This window comes from Eurosta solidaginis, chromosome 1 (assembly GCF_040869045.1).
Source record: "Eurosta solidaginis isolate ZX-2024a chromosome 1, ASM4086904v1, whole genome shotgun sequence".
NCBI classification, from domain to species: Eukaryota; Metazoa; Arthropoda; class Insecta; order Diptera; family Tephritidae; genus Eurosta; species Eurosta solidaginis.
In genome coordinates, this window is record NC_090319.1 from 64,448,128 (window position 1) to 64,463,197 (window position 15,070).

The 15,070-nt window shown below is 36.6% G+C and overlaps 2 protein-coding genes across 13 annotated transcripts in view; both read right to left on the reverse strand.

Moving 5' to 3' along the window:
- Positions 1 to 15,070, reverse strand: part of LOC137233799 (serine proteinase stubble-like) — a 727,732-nt gene that overhangs the window by 144,815 nt on the left and 567,847 nt on the right. The gene's annotated exons all lie outside the window — the stretch shown is intronic.
- The window catches only part of LOC137233749 (uncharacterized), a 68,659-nt gene that overhangs the window by 44,637 nt on the left and 8,952 nt on the right, over positions 1 to 15,070 (reverse strand). For 4 of the 12 annotated variants that reach the window (XM_067757117.1, XM_067757089.1, XM_067757082.1 and 1 more), the window contains exons 2-3: positions 5,333 to 5,770; positions 4,281 to 5,027 (exon numbers count right to left, since the gene is read on the reverse strand). In XM_067757117.1, coding sequence (XP_067613218.1) covers positions 4,281 to 4,320 — 40 coding nt within the window. In that variant the 5' untranslated portion in view covers positions 4,321 to 5,027; positions 5,333 to 5,770. Of the gene's footprint in view, positions 1 to 4,280; positions 5,028 to 5,332; positions 5,786 to 15,070 lie in introns of those variants that run through there. The other 8 variants (XM_067757099.1, XM_067757146.1, XM_067757141.1 and 5 more) reach the window with 8 other exon arrangements.

Genomic DNA, 15,070 nt, shown 5'->3' on the forward strand with positions numbered 1-15,070 from the left:
ATGTCTGTGTAAAGCTCGTACAGCTCATCATTAAATCTTCTTCGGTACTCGCCAACGCGTACAGGTCCATAAATCTTTCGAAGAACTCTTCTCTCGAACACTCCCAGAGCCGCTTCATCTGATATTGTCATGGTCCATGCTTCTGCACCATATAGCAGAAGCATGATACCATATCTTAAAATATTGTAAAAAATGTAGCCCAATATAATAGTTTTTAAATAATTAACTATTACCCGGTGCGTTGCAGCCACAGATAAACATATTTCAGAAACCAGACTTTCTATTTTATTTAGTTATAGCCCGTGGCTTAATGCTATCGTACTTTTTTTTCTCCCACTTCCTCTCTTTCTACCTTTTCCTCCTTTTTATTTGTACCCCCTTCTCTAAACTTCCCTCTTTCCCTACGTCCTCTCATCAACCTCCCGCTGCCTTTTTTTCTATACTTCTATGCTTTCTATGCTTATAGAAGTACACAATTTCGAGCAAATCGCGTCATACATATTTTGGAGTAGGTCGGTCCACTTTCCGAATGGAAACTTAGGTTAACTATGATTCGAGTCAAAAATTCCAGAAAATAGTAAAAAACATTAAAAAAGAAATAGCGATCATAGAACACAAGGTCAAGAATATCTCTTATATATTTTGGTTCCAGTTGGGGGCGGTTAAGGAGTAAAATATAAGAGTAAAAATAAAGATCTGTCTATAGAAAAATATTTTTGCGCGATTTACCTCCGAGGAGATTAAAGTCGAGCTTCTCTTCCAATTTGCCTACTCCTTTTAATTTTGCTTTTAAATTGGCTGATCGGAATCTACATCCTTTACACCTTTACGAAATACACTCAGAGTCTTTGTCAAATCATATATGAACACATTTAACATTCCAGGCCATACAACCCCAGATCTACATATATCCGGAAAAGTAGCATCAACACCGATAACACTCTCCAAAACCTTCGGGGAATGTGTTCATCGTTCATACAACAAAAACAGCAGAAATTTATATATGATATCGTCTACTATAACTCTGCAGCTAGTTTCCTTAGTTTCGTACTAGCGCAGAGTTATTAATATAAGAAATGGTAATAGCTCTAGTTTTGTCCCCTCGCAGTGCTTTCAATTGACGCCTTTACCATTGTGATCTCCCACGAAATTGCATTTTCTTTTTTTGCAGACCTTTCGAAAGCATTCTTAACTGGTTTAGTCGTAGGTGGTTCTAAAAAAGTTTGTGCCTTCGCTTAATTAATTTAAATTCATATAGCTCTGTTTGAAAATTTTTTAGAAGTGTTACTTGGCAATCCTACAAACATATTAACAGTTGGCAACCACTAAAGAGATACTACCGTTTTGTCCACGAAGCGAGTTTTATTCGAGTCGTCAGAGAAGCAAGATATACGAACATGCAGAATTATCGAATTAAATATTAAATTCATGTATACTCAAAGAAGATATTGCGTTATTATATTTCCAACCATTTGACTTTCAATTAAATGTCATTTGCCTTCCATGCCGTCCATTGACAGAATGATATTTGGTATTTTATCTAAATCTGATTACAGTTTCCTTATCAAAACGCAAATAAGTCTAAGGGGTCATTAGGAATAATGAAAAATATTGCGGTTTGTTCTTTGGCCCTCTTTTCTGTGCTAAATTTTGATTAGTTCACCAAATGCAAATTTTGTTCTTAAAGCCTCTTTGAAGCGGTCTTTAACCTGTGAATGAATGAGATTGTCATGTTTGTTCTGTTTTGAGAAGTGGATTAGGTAAGTATTTTTTTCTGAGTGCAAAAAGGAGAAATTGATAATGAGACCTGATGTTATGATCAATCACAGCACCGTAGGTCTTGCAAGTAATCTAGGCCAAGCAGCTCGACAGCATTGACCTCTCAAATAAATCAATTATCAAACAAGCTGTCTGTTTTTGAGAGTCTGATACGCTGGTTGGTTACTGGGCTGCCGGTATACGAGCCCAAGTAACACACGAGAATGTAAAGTTAAAATCAGTTTAGCTCTTCACACTGATTATTTTAAAAGTAGCTGTAGACATAGCTAAAGTCGTTAACTGGTGCTAATTGACAAAATAAAGGGCTATCACATGGTTCCTCCCTTGGTCCTCCCAACGTAGTAGGATAATTAGTGTATTCGATACTCAAATATCATACTTTCTGCGTTTTTTTGTTTTCAAATTTATTTGTAGTAGAGAACCCGACCTTAATTTGCAGTTTTTGTTAAGTTATTCCAATTGGTTCTTTGGACTGTTCGAGAAAAAAGTCCTGTCGACGATTTATGGTCATACCAACCGCTACGTCATGTTATGTCAATGCACGAAAAGGAAAGTATTCCTATCGACACCCATATTTGGAAACAGCTGAAAGGGGAGACGTCTGCCAAGAAGACTTGGCATCTCTTTGTGTTCGTAATTGGTATCAGCTATGTTTTGAAATAGGGATAGTTAGCCTGATATTTTGCGCATCTTCAAAATCTTCTAGACGTTTACGCGCCAATTGATTGTGACGACAACATTTCCTCATCTTTCTCCTTTCAATCCAAAAAAAGCCACCAACATAATGGCGCACAGTCGTAGTTTATGGCTCTAAATTAAGTCGAGCTTTTTGGAAATTGCAAAACTCTTTTATTTAAGTGTGAATATGCGCCAATAAAGCTAACTTTATAAAAAAAATTCCAATAAATTTATTTTATGGAAGAGTTTCAGTCCGCTGTTTACTGTGTTGATCCAGAAATAAGTAGATCCTACAGTGAAGAAAGCAGCAGAAATGCTGGACGAATCGTGCTTAAGCTGCAGTCGCGTCAATATATATATTGATAGTCAGGCTGCGATTAAGGCAATAACCTCACACAGTACTTCATCGAGAAGAGCTTTGGAATGAAAAGAAGCTTTGGAAAAACTTCGCTCCATACGTCTTTACCCAGGTTTCCGGTTATAAAGGGATAGCAGGTAACGAAAAGGCCGATGAGTTGGCAAAGGAGGGTACAACACTCGCTGAGTCGACGCTAGAGATCCCAATCCGTTTAGGAGAAATCAAAAGGAGACAGGAGTTGCATATGATCCATCAAACAGGAAAGGCGTTGACAAAAGCGCGAGGCCGCAAAATTTCTAAGATCATGTGCAAAGCAAAAGTGGCTCATATCTCTGAAGAGAGAAAACTTATACGCATACTGACTGGACACTGCCTTCTGGCGTCACATGCTTATAAGTTAGGCCTTGTCAATAACAGCAACTGTAGGAAGTGTGAGCTGCAGTAAGAAACGGTTGAGCACGTTCTGTGTTCGTGTACTGCTCTCGCCAGATGAAGGCTGCAGCTATTAGAGGCAGCAGAATTGCCAGATATCGAGGCAGCAATTAAGCTGGATCCTAGAAGTTTGCTAGTATTTGCCAAGAGGACGGAGTTATTCTATAACATATATCCTGGCACCTGATTATGGCTCTTCCGTTTGCTCGTCAAACAAATTCTGGTAAAACCATGGACACATTCAGTCAATGTCAGGTCTTTATTGTTCGACCTAAACTAACTCACGGTTATCGTACGATGATCAAATATTCGGAGGCTAAAAAGAACGAACGATTTTAAAAAAATCACATCCAGTTCAAGTTCTTGTACTCATAGCGATTAATTAAGGTACTTCCCGTAGGTTTCGGGAAATGTTACAGAACTAACCCAACAAGGGGAACAAATTATATGACCACCATGAATATGGAGCAAATGACTGGAAGACGAAAAAGGAGAGCGGAAGAGCGGAGGAAGAAGAGTATGAGATAAAAACTTCTTAAAATGCATGCAGATATACCAAAGTTATTGTGGAACAACGTCTGCACGTATTGCCTCAGTGAAATAAACCTGCAGGTTCGTTGCTTAAGTCTTTTGTAATGAAGTGAAAAGCTAAATGGTAGTTGTTGACGTTTTGAAACATTTGGCCTTGAAACTGCTTCTGCTATTGGGTAAGGAATATTTTTTGACAAATAAAGACTATTAGCTCCAATATTTTATTTATTTAGTAGCTCAAAAATATTGAAAACGACTAGACCGGGCGCTTAAACGCACTCAAAAGTATATGCGAGTGTGACTGAAATGTGGGTGTAAAGCGAAATATGTAAATTTTGCCTTTTATTAACTTTCGAGGTTTCTTTAGTAATAAAAAATTATGTAAGCCAAGTGTTACGCCTGAGTCAACAATTTGTGGCCCTGTTGCATTTAAGGCAGTTAGTAAGAGTAGGAGTGAAGCAAACAAATACGAAAAGTAAATATGTCTGGAGAAGCTACTTACCAACACATATGAATAGTAAATTTGTTGTGACAAAGCGCATTTAGTCTGAAGCTTCAGCTGGTTTTTAAAAGATGCCGTTTTGTGCAATTTTAACAGTTGTTTGGCGCTCCTACAAGTTGTTCAACTTTTTTGATGGTATATTTTTTTTTTTTTTTTGTTTTTTTTTTTAATATTTTCGCTGTTACTCAATAGTAAATGGAGTTAGAGTATTAAGCGATAAATGAAAATGTTGTTTTGCAGGAAGAGATTTGTGAGATGATTGCACTTTTTTTTTGCTTTGAAAAGCCACAACACTAAATTAGCCAGCTGTTGTTGGGTCTTCCAAGCAGCAAGTTTTTTTTTTTTTTTTTGCAAACCATCTGACCAATAAAGCAAAATTCAATGTGGTAGTTTTAGAAAAAAGCTTAACTGCTTAGTTGGTAGTTTGTTGATTTCTTAAGCCGGTCATGTGCATATGTGTGTGTAATGAATCTACGAGCTCTTCATTTTGGCCTTCATTGGATGCGCTTTTGAGTCAATTTGTTTGTTGTTGACAATGAAAATGAAAGTGATTTGCTGCTAAATTTAACTTGGTTGATTATTTTAAGCACTTAAACTCTGATTTCTATTATTTGTGTTTTTTTCGAATTTGGTATAATTTATAACGAGCTTGTTTGCTTAATAATTTTGCAGCTTTTTTGTTTGTTCACTTATTATACTTTGTTTATTTATTTGATGCAATAATTTATGGAGCAACCAATGTTGTTGCTATTTTCGTTGCAATGAGCCAATTTAAAAGTCAAATAAACTTTTAAGTTTATTATAATTTCGCGCTTAGTTTTTAGTTTTACTTGTTGTTGTAAAAACTCAAACAAAAAAAATCATAAAAAATTTAACGCACTTGTATAAGCAACTATTATTTTCACCAGCTTTATATTACCATAAAGCAAGAATAATAATCACAACAACTAAAATTCCTTTTTTTTTTAACTACAACGTCAACAACTTTTATAATTTGGCCGCATATTTGACGTTATATTTTTTGTTGTTGTAAATTCCAAGATATATTTTACCATTCAAATAAACAAACACTATGCAGTTTATCGAAATTAAAATTTTTTTATTTGCATACACAATCTAAAAAACAAAATATTAAACGTGCTGTATCTCTTTTAAATATTTATCTTTAATTTTTTTTAGAAATTTTTTGTTTCAATTTCATATTCAGCGCACCATACTCGAACCCCTTCCGTTGTCGCCTGTTGCACATTACCAACTGAATTTTACGGCAAAATTATTTTGAATTTTGTCGTTGCCGCTTTGTTGGTTGCGATCTATGTATTCACTGTTGTTATTGTATAAGCTCAGCTTGCGCATGTGCACATGTGACGCTGACTTATGGCGTTAAGCTTTTGCGCAGGCGCAATGGTTAGCTTCGCCTTTTTGCTGTTTCCAACTGTTTATAAGCTTCGAAATAACTGCTAACGCCACCATTCGGTTATTTATTGTTTCTGGTAAAAATTTGACTGCGTTTATGACTTTAAATTGGGTTTTATGCTTTTACAGCTTACAGTGAAGCATTATTCGTTAAACTTAGGGTCACGAAGTGTTCGAGAAATCAATCAAATGCATTTCTCGTTTTACGCGAATTTTGGCATTCTTGTATTTACAGATTTTCCACACTTCCATCTCTTATTCGTTCCTCGCATTCTTTTCCACCATCTCTCACCCAGTCTCCTTTTCCATCACCTTTTTTCCACCATTATCACTTACATATCTGCTTTCGCTCTACCCTCTCTCATTGCCAATAACACTACTACCATCATTCCAGTACCAATACCATTCTCAGAACTTCCGCCACTACCTCTACAATCTTCTCTTACAAGTATTGCTATTACTACCACTACCATTATCACAACACTAACACTACCACCACCACTGCCCCTACCATACTCACTGTCTCTACCACGACCTATACTATCCCCACTAACTACTATTACTGCTACTACCACTACTGTTTCCACCGCTACTGCTAAAACCACCATCACCACCACACACATTGTCACTACCTCTACCACAACCACCGCCACTATGACTGCCTTTACCTTTCACCGCTACCCTTGCCACTACCAGTTCCACTACCACTATCACTACAACTTCTACTACCACTGTGACTGCCACTACCATTACTACCGCCACTACCACAACTACTACCACTACCTCTACCTCTACCATTAGCACAACGCAACCACTACCGTTGCCCCCGCCATTGCTACCAGCATTACCACTGCCGGTAGCGTTTCCACTATCACTACCTTACCACTACCAGAGCCACTATCACCACAATAGAAAAGCGGTGAAAGAAAGCGGTGAAAAATATGCGCATATTCTAAAATCTTTTTAAATTAGTTATACGCACTAAATATTTGTGAAAAATATACATAAAAACTCTAAAATTCAACTACAATTAGCGGACATAAATGTTCTGCCGTTATTTGATGCAAAAACATTGTAAACTACTTTTATAATAAATTTTGTATATGTGTAAAGAAGAATGGAGAAAAAATTTGACAAATGCAAAAGTAATATACGAGGAGAAGCGTCAAAAATTCGGTGTGAAGGGGTGTGTGGTAAATATTACCACCTAACAACAAAATGCTCAGGCTTGGAATCAATACAGCGTCACCAAACTTGAAGAATGTGAGATGCTTAGGTTTATGTGTACTGACTGTGTGCAGTATGTACATAACGTTGATGACATCCTTAAAGATATGCAAATGGTGGTAAAGCAGAATGGACAACAATTAGCAGAGTATAGAAGTGAGTTTGATAATTCACTAAAGAAAAATGAGCGAGAGATTAAACAAGTACTTAAAGCAGTGGAAGTTGCATTTAGTGAAAGAATCAAAGCAATGCAAAAAGCTCAAGAGTCTTGCGAAAGAAGTGTGAAAGAAGTAAACAAAATCCGTGAAATAGCAGAAAGGTTCAAGCGAAGCAGTGAGCAAGTATGCGAAGAGTTAAAAGGCAATAAAAATGACAATAAGAAAATGATTGAAACAATTAGTAATGAAAATAAAAAAATATGCACAGAAATAAAGAGAAACGGCAATGTTGAAGCCAAGGCATCGTATGCAGCTGTAACAAAAGCGTTGCCAGAGATTAGAAAAGTTGTTCCCTTAATAGTTAAGCCAAATACAAAGCAAGGTGCTGAAAAAACCAAAAATGATCTAAACTTGAATGTCGATCCAAAGGAGCTACAAATTACAAATATAGTAGCAAGACAAAGCGGTGTAGTGATTGTAGAGAGTGCAAATGACCATGATCGTGAGAAAATAAAAAATGCTATTGAGAACAGCCTCGGAAATAACTACAATGTGAAGATTCCTATGAAAGTGAAACCAACCGTTATTGTAACTGGTATAAATTTCAAGTATGATAATGATGAGCTTACCCAGAGAATTAAACGTCAGAATAATTGTCTATCCGAAACAGATATAAAAATTGTCAAGCAGTATGAAGTTAAAAAAAATTAGAAAATTTACTATAATGCCGTAATTGAAGTGGAGGTTGAAGCTTTTATGAATATACTAGCCGGAGAAAGGCTCAATGTAGGCTGGGAGCGGTGCAGAGTATATGATGCAGTGCAAGTACTATGTTGTTTCAAATGCAAAGGCTTCAATCACAAAGCCAGTGACTGCAAAGAAAAAGAAGTATGCACAAAATGCTTGGGTGAGCATAAATATGTGGTATGCAATAAAGAAGCAATAAATAAATGCATCAACTGCATCAGGGCAAATAAAGAATTAAATTTGGGACTGGACGAAAATCACGATTCCATGGACAGAATGTGTCCTGTGTATCAACAAAAGCTCATAGCAAGGAAGAGGAAGATTGGCTATTAGCAACCAACGAGGGAATCTGTAACCACAAAGCACAAGTCAAAAACTAAAACAAACCTGCGTAACAAAGAGCTTAACTTGGACTGTATATATCTTAATATTAATAGTATTACAGCAAATAAGCTAGAGCTGGAACATCTTATAGAAATAAAAAAACCCAGCATTGTTTTATGCGCGGAAACATGTACAACAGATAAAATCATGGATTCTGAGCTATGCATTTCCACATATAAATTCATCCGCTGCGATTCCCACAGTAGACATACAGGTGGTGTTCTAATGTATGTACATGAAAATTTACAATATAGCATAGTGTGTAATAAAGCTATTGACAGGAATGTGTGGTGCATTGTCATAAAACTTAAAAAATATGCGTTAAAATGGCAAATTGGTGTACTCTATCACTCACCAAATAGCAGTGGTGCTGACTTCATGACATACTTAAACAATGTCATCAATGAACACCTCAGGGAATCTGACAACATTATAATAGTTGGAGATTTTAACATTAATATGAATATATCATCAACATACTCAAACCAGCTTATAAGTTTATTTGCACAAATGGCTATGGTACAAAGAAAAAATTTCAACACAAGAATAACTGAGCACTCCTCTACGAAAATAGACTTACTCTTCAGCAATAATGAGCAAGTTAAAACTGAACATGTAAGTGGATATAAAATTTCCGATCATGAAACAATTCATTTCAAAGTACCAACAGCTAAATATTGCAAAATGAGAAAAGTTGCTACTGTCACCAACTGGGAGTACTATAGCGCAGAAAATCTTTTAAATCTGCTGCGAACGTGCGACTTTAGCTCTGTGTCTCATGTAGGCATAGAACGTAGAACTGAGATCCTGAACAATATTTTAACTGAAGCTATTCAAGCATTGACGTATGAGAAGAGGATCCAAATACAACTGAGGAATAAGTGGTATGACCGTGAGCTAAAGGAACTGCACAAAAGAAAATTTGAATTCTATAATACTGCTAGAAATACTGGCAACTGGGTGGATTATAATGGCATAAAAAAATATATAAAAAAACTGTTATGTATAAAAAGAAGAAATATATGGAAGATAAAGTGCTCGATAGTGCAGGAGACATGAAGCGGATGTTGAAGTCTTTAAAACATCTTGCTGAGCTCACCGATGACAGAAAGGTCGTTAGCAAAATAGTAATTAACGGTGAATGCCTTGAGAAGGAATACGATATAGCCAATGCCCTAAATACATTTTTTGTACAGAGCATAGCTGAAATTAATGATAGCATTGAAATAATTCCAATTGCGGCAGAAACAAGTGTAAATAATGCAATTGAAACTTTTCAATTCACCGACGTAGAGTTAGATGATATAATGAACATTACTAAATCTTTTAGAAACAAATATGGTGGAAAAAAGCTTTTGTCGGAGGGGGTATTTAAAGATGCCATGATTTACATTGCTCACTTCTACAAAGATATAATAAATGAATCAATAAACAGTAGCATTGTTCCAAATTGCTGGAAAGTATCAACTATAGTACCTGCGGAAAAAGTCAAAAATACAGTAAGGCCAGAGGAACTGCGCCCAATTAATACGCTACCCGCAGATGAAAAAATTATGGAAACGGTGGTTAAAAATCAATTAGTGGCATATCTAGATAAATACCAAATTATTATACCTGAACAATCTGGGTTTAGGAAAAGCCATTCTTGCGAAACCGCACTGAATATGGTTATTGCGGAATGGAAAGAGGATATAACTGATAAGAAAGTTGTGATCTCAGTCTTTTTAGACTTAAAACGTGCTTTTGAAACTGTGGATAGAGAGGAACTGCTGAATGTTATGTTTAATAATGGGATAAGAGGAAAATCCTTGGAATGGTTCAGAAGCTATTTGAGTAATAGAAAACAGAAGACGATAATTGGAAGTGCAGTTTCACCGGTTGCTGATGTACATATTGGGCTACCGCAAGGTTCATTATTGGCACCGCTATTGTTTACAATATATATTAACGATATTAAAGAATGCTTGAAATATTGCAATATTCGACTATTTGCGGATGATGCATTGATAACCATTAGTGAAAGAAGTGCGGGCTTTGCGGTATCGAAAATGCAAGAAGACTTAGACTCCCTCTACAAATGGCTATGCCATAGAAAGTTGAAAGTGAACGTGGATAAAACCAAAAGTATGATATTTTGCAAAAATCAAAGCATTATGGGTGCCAATAACCTTAGCAATATTACTCTGAAGATAAGAAATGTTGAAATTCAGCAAGTAGACAAGATCAAATACCTAGGAGTCTGGATCGACAAAAACCTTAGATTTGGAGAACACATAAGTTATTTAGAAAACAAAATTGCAAAAAAAATTGGTTTTATGTACAGAACTTGTAAATATATTAGTCAACGACACAAATTATTAGTGTATCGATCAATTATTGAACCGCACTTTATCTATTGTCCAACAATCCTGCTATTAGCAAATGACACACAAATAAAAAAACTGCAGATACAACAAAACAAGGCAATGCGATTAATTTTAAAATGTTCGCTTAGAACACCAAAAACTACAATGCTAAATATGTTAAACTGGCTCAGTGTAAAACAGTCGATATATTATTTCACATTGAAATTTATACATCATATGAAATTAGGAATAACACCGAATTATCTCAACGGGAGAATACATTTTAATCATGAAATACATAACTATGGAACTAGAAACAGCGGAAATATAAGACTGCCTAGAGTAAGAACGGAGTTCGCGAAGAAGACTTTAGAATATATAGGTTATAAAATGTACAATGAATTACCAAATGCGATAAAAGACTGTGAAAATATTAATAAGTTTAAAGCAAAATTATTTTTATACTGTAAGTCATTAAGCATGTAATGTATACAATTTATTTATATATATATATTTTTTTTTTTACCTTGAACTAGGTCTTAAAGACCGTAAATAAATAAATTATTATTATTATAATTGCCATTACCATACCCATTGTCACTACCACCACCACTACCACTTCCACTACTACCATTAACAGCACAACTACCACTTAATGACTTAAGTATTTCACGCATGATATAATCATTTCTATAGAACTTCAAAGTGGACTCCATTTAAGTGAATGGCCCCAAGCTGAGATATATATTGAAAGTGAACAAATTTGCCTTCGTTGGCATATTGTTACAAGGGATTTTTTTGAGGCCCTAGAAATTTTGTGTAATGTTTTATCAGAATAGGGGCGTGGCACCGCCCATAAAAAAAGAAATGTCTCCCGATTTCCTCTTACAATAAAACTTAGTAAGTGAAATATCATTGATACAAAACTTTTTTTTTGGTAAGGTATAGCTTATAAGCCTACTCTACGACCCTATTGAACATCTTTTATATAACCGTGGAGGTGGTCTTTAACCAATCCCGTCCAGTTTAACTAGAAATATTTCCTGCTATAAGGAAAATATATTGTAACGAATTTGGGGAAATCCTGGTTATTATTGCACCTTCTGCTAAGGTTCGAATCGCCAAACTGTTGAATAAATCACTCCAATATTCAGCATTGAAAATTGGTATTTATATAGATTACTTTGGGAGTACTTCACAATTAGACTTCACTCCATAACTAATAGCATGCTTAAATCAAAACTGATTAGTCATTCGTCAGCTTGCGCTGCTTTTATACCCTCTGTTACCTGATCTGCATATTTCTCCAAAGGTCTAGACGTTGCACCTTCTAAAATTGTTGTATCTTCTGCTTGGTAATTTTAGTTATATGCGTGTGTATGCACGCTCAGCACGCTGAGTATATAAGAAACCCAAGACATATTATTGTTTTTGTGCTAACAGTGCTTCGCCCCATTCAATGGGCACGACCACTCACAAATTGTCATCAAAGCCCTCTAACGGGAGTCCAAGGAAACTGGCTGTTTCAACAGGGGCGGACCATAGGGAGATTGGTGTTAGAGCCGTAGGTTACACATTACAAATGAAAGGATGGTTGGTGTCATCGCATGCAGGAAATACATTACGTATGTCGTGGTTGATTGTGAACAAGTATGAGTTTAACCTGTTACAGTATCCAGAACGAAGTTGGGTCAGGGGGACTCGTGTCTCCCTTGGTAGTGCTGCTTTCTTCTTCTGCAAGGGTAGGATATTGCATATTAATGACAGGGTTCGCCGTGCGCGTCCTGGCAAAAGCGTTAAGCGGTTCTGTGTAAATTTTGCTTAGGGCCTGCTTATGCTTGTCTGGATCAAACGGCTGTGTTGGCAGGTGCCGGATCTCGTCATAGTGCTTAAGTAGATGTTCCCTTAATCCCCGTGGAGGCGGTGCTAGATCAAGCAGTTGTTTGCTATGATGTACTGGTTTAAGACAATTTAGTAAAAACTGCATGTTCAGCATTTCGATGCGCTCTTTAATGTTGAACTCTTTGGCCTCACTATGTAGGTGGTGTTCAGGGGTCATAAGGAGACATCCATTGGCAGCTTTGATAGCTGCATTTTGAGAGGCCTGCAGCCTTTTCCAGTATGTATTTTTAAGACCAGGTGATCAAACTAGTGACGTGGTTAGCAACGTTTATTTATCTTTTCTAAAGGTGCTGCCGGCAAGTGACTTGATGATTTTGGTGCGGCCTTGTACTTTAGATACGATTTCGGTGGCATGCGCCTTGAAGGTCAGAATATTATCGAACTTTACCCCTAAGATCTTTGGGTGACTGACAGTCGGTAGTATGACACCATCGACGTGAAGGTCCAACATTTGCGTCATCTGTGTCTTCGACGTCGTAAACAGGATGGCTGTGGATTTTGTCGCTGATAATGCCAGGTTGTGCGAGTGAAGAAACTAGAGAGATCACGGAGATAGCTGTTTATTTCAGAAACTTATTCATCAGTTGAAGGGCCAGGTCCTGTTGCCATAATCGTGCAGTCCTTGGCATAGGAAATGATATATTACACGAGGTGCCGGTCTAAATCTTCTTAAAGGTATATCGCGCAAAATTTTTTGTTTTCCTGTACGCCCCAAAAATCTAATTCTCTGCACAGAAAGTGAGAGTAATTTTTATACACGAGCTGATAAATTGCCAAAAGGCAGTCATTGTGTTTCACGTGCTATTATGTGTTTCATATTTTGTATGTATATAAGGGTGGGTCGATTTGTATGGACGAAAGTTAACCGATATCGCGCCATAGATTTTTCGATAGAATTTGGGCTCAGGAAAAAAAGTTCTACTACGCATACCCAAAAAATAATTTTTGAGCCTGCGTAATTTAATTTTTTTGACTTTTTTTCGACTTCGATTTTTAAGGTTTTTTCATGACGTACTAAACAAATTTTCATATGCATACCCTGTCCGACCCAAAAATGTCCGTTAAAAACGTTGGCGATGACAGTTTTTTTTCAAAAAACTGTTATCGCCAACGTTTTTAGCGGACATTTTTTTTTTTATTTTTTCTTTCAAAAAACTGTTATCGCCAACGTTTTTAGCGGACATTTTTTTCATTCTTATTTTTTTTTTTTTCAAAAAACTGTTATCGCCAACGTTTTTAGCGGACATTTTTGGGTCGGACAGGGTATACATGAAAATTTTACAATCAAATAAATTTTTTTTTAGTAGGTCATGATGAGAACCTTAAAAATCAAAGTTTTTTTTGGGTATGCGTAGTGGAACTTTTTTTCCTGAGCCCAAATCCTATCGAAAAATCGATGTCGCGGTATCGGTTAATAAATCGACGCAGTCTAATGCACATGCATTAACTCATGAAGTCAATATATGTACATCTTAATATATAAAAATCACGTACTATCACTGTGTTTAACCGCGATGGACTCCTAAACTACTTAACTGATTTTCAATTTGTTTTACACCCCGTGTGTAGTTCGATCTAACTTGAAATGAATAGGACAAATTTTTTTATTTGATTATACGTAATAATAAAATGTTACGTATACGCACCGGCACTCACATTTTCAGGTGGTGGGGATATACTTCCGTGTAATTGGTTGGTGTTTAATTAAACAAAGTGCTTATCAATAAAAAATATTATAGCGAATGATATCAAGTATAGCACATCACCAGGCCCACCGATAAGGTGGGGGGTTAGCCCCGGGCCCGGAGTATCTGAGGGGGCCCGCGATTTAGAGGTACTATGACATTTTTTAATTCAGGAGAGTCTTTAGTTGTTCCATGTGCAATTTTTAAGCCGAATTTCACAAGCAACGAAAATCTGCTTTTCGTTTTAATATTATAGTGAAGTGTGAAAAATAAAAATCTATATATATAAAAAGAAAGGCTAAAATGTGTGTTAGTTGGTCGCCGGTGTTTGAAGAGATGCGTTGGTTGATTTTGTTCAAACTTTCACACAAGTTGCGTAAATCTCACGCGGTGGTTACTACATAGGTTTGGTTGCGATCGACGTACAGGGTCTCAAGATATAGGCCGAAACGTGGATCCGAGTACCCCTAGAACGTGTTTATAGATTATGGATAACAAATGAAAGATGTTGATGAGTGCTTTAGTAGAGGGTAATTCTCATACCCCTGGGTGACTAGGGTCTCGAGATATAGGCCAAAACGTGGGCCAGTGAATGCCTAGACAGTGTTTATACAATATGGATATCAAATGAAAGCTGTTGATGAGTGCTTTAATACAGAGTAATATATTATCCAGAGACGGACTGGGACTGGGATTAGGACTAGGACTGGGACTGAGACTCGGAGTGGGACTGGGACTGGGACTGGAACAAAATACATACCACCCAATGGGACAGGCAATAAGGGATGCAGAGAATGAGAAGAAATTGAGAGAAGAGAAAACAGAGAAGGAGATTGAGAAAAGGATAGAATGAGACGAAGATGGAGATAGATGAAGCGAAAAAGACGGAGGGAGGAGTGAATAAAAGGATTAGGAAAAAGTGAAGA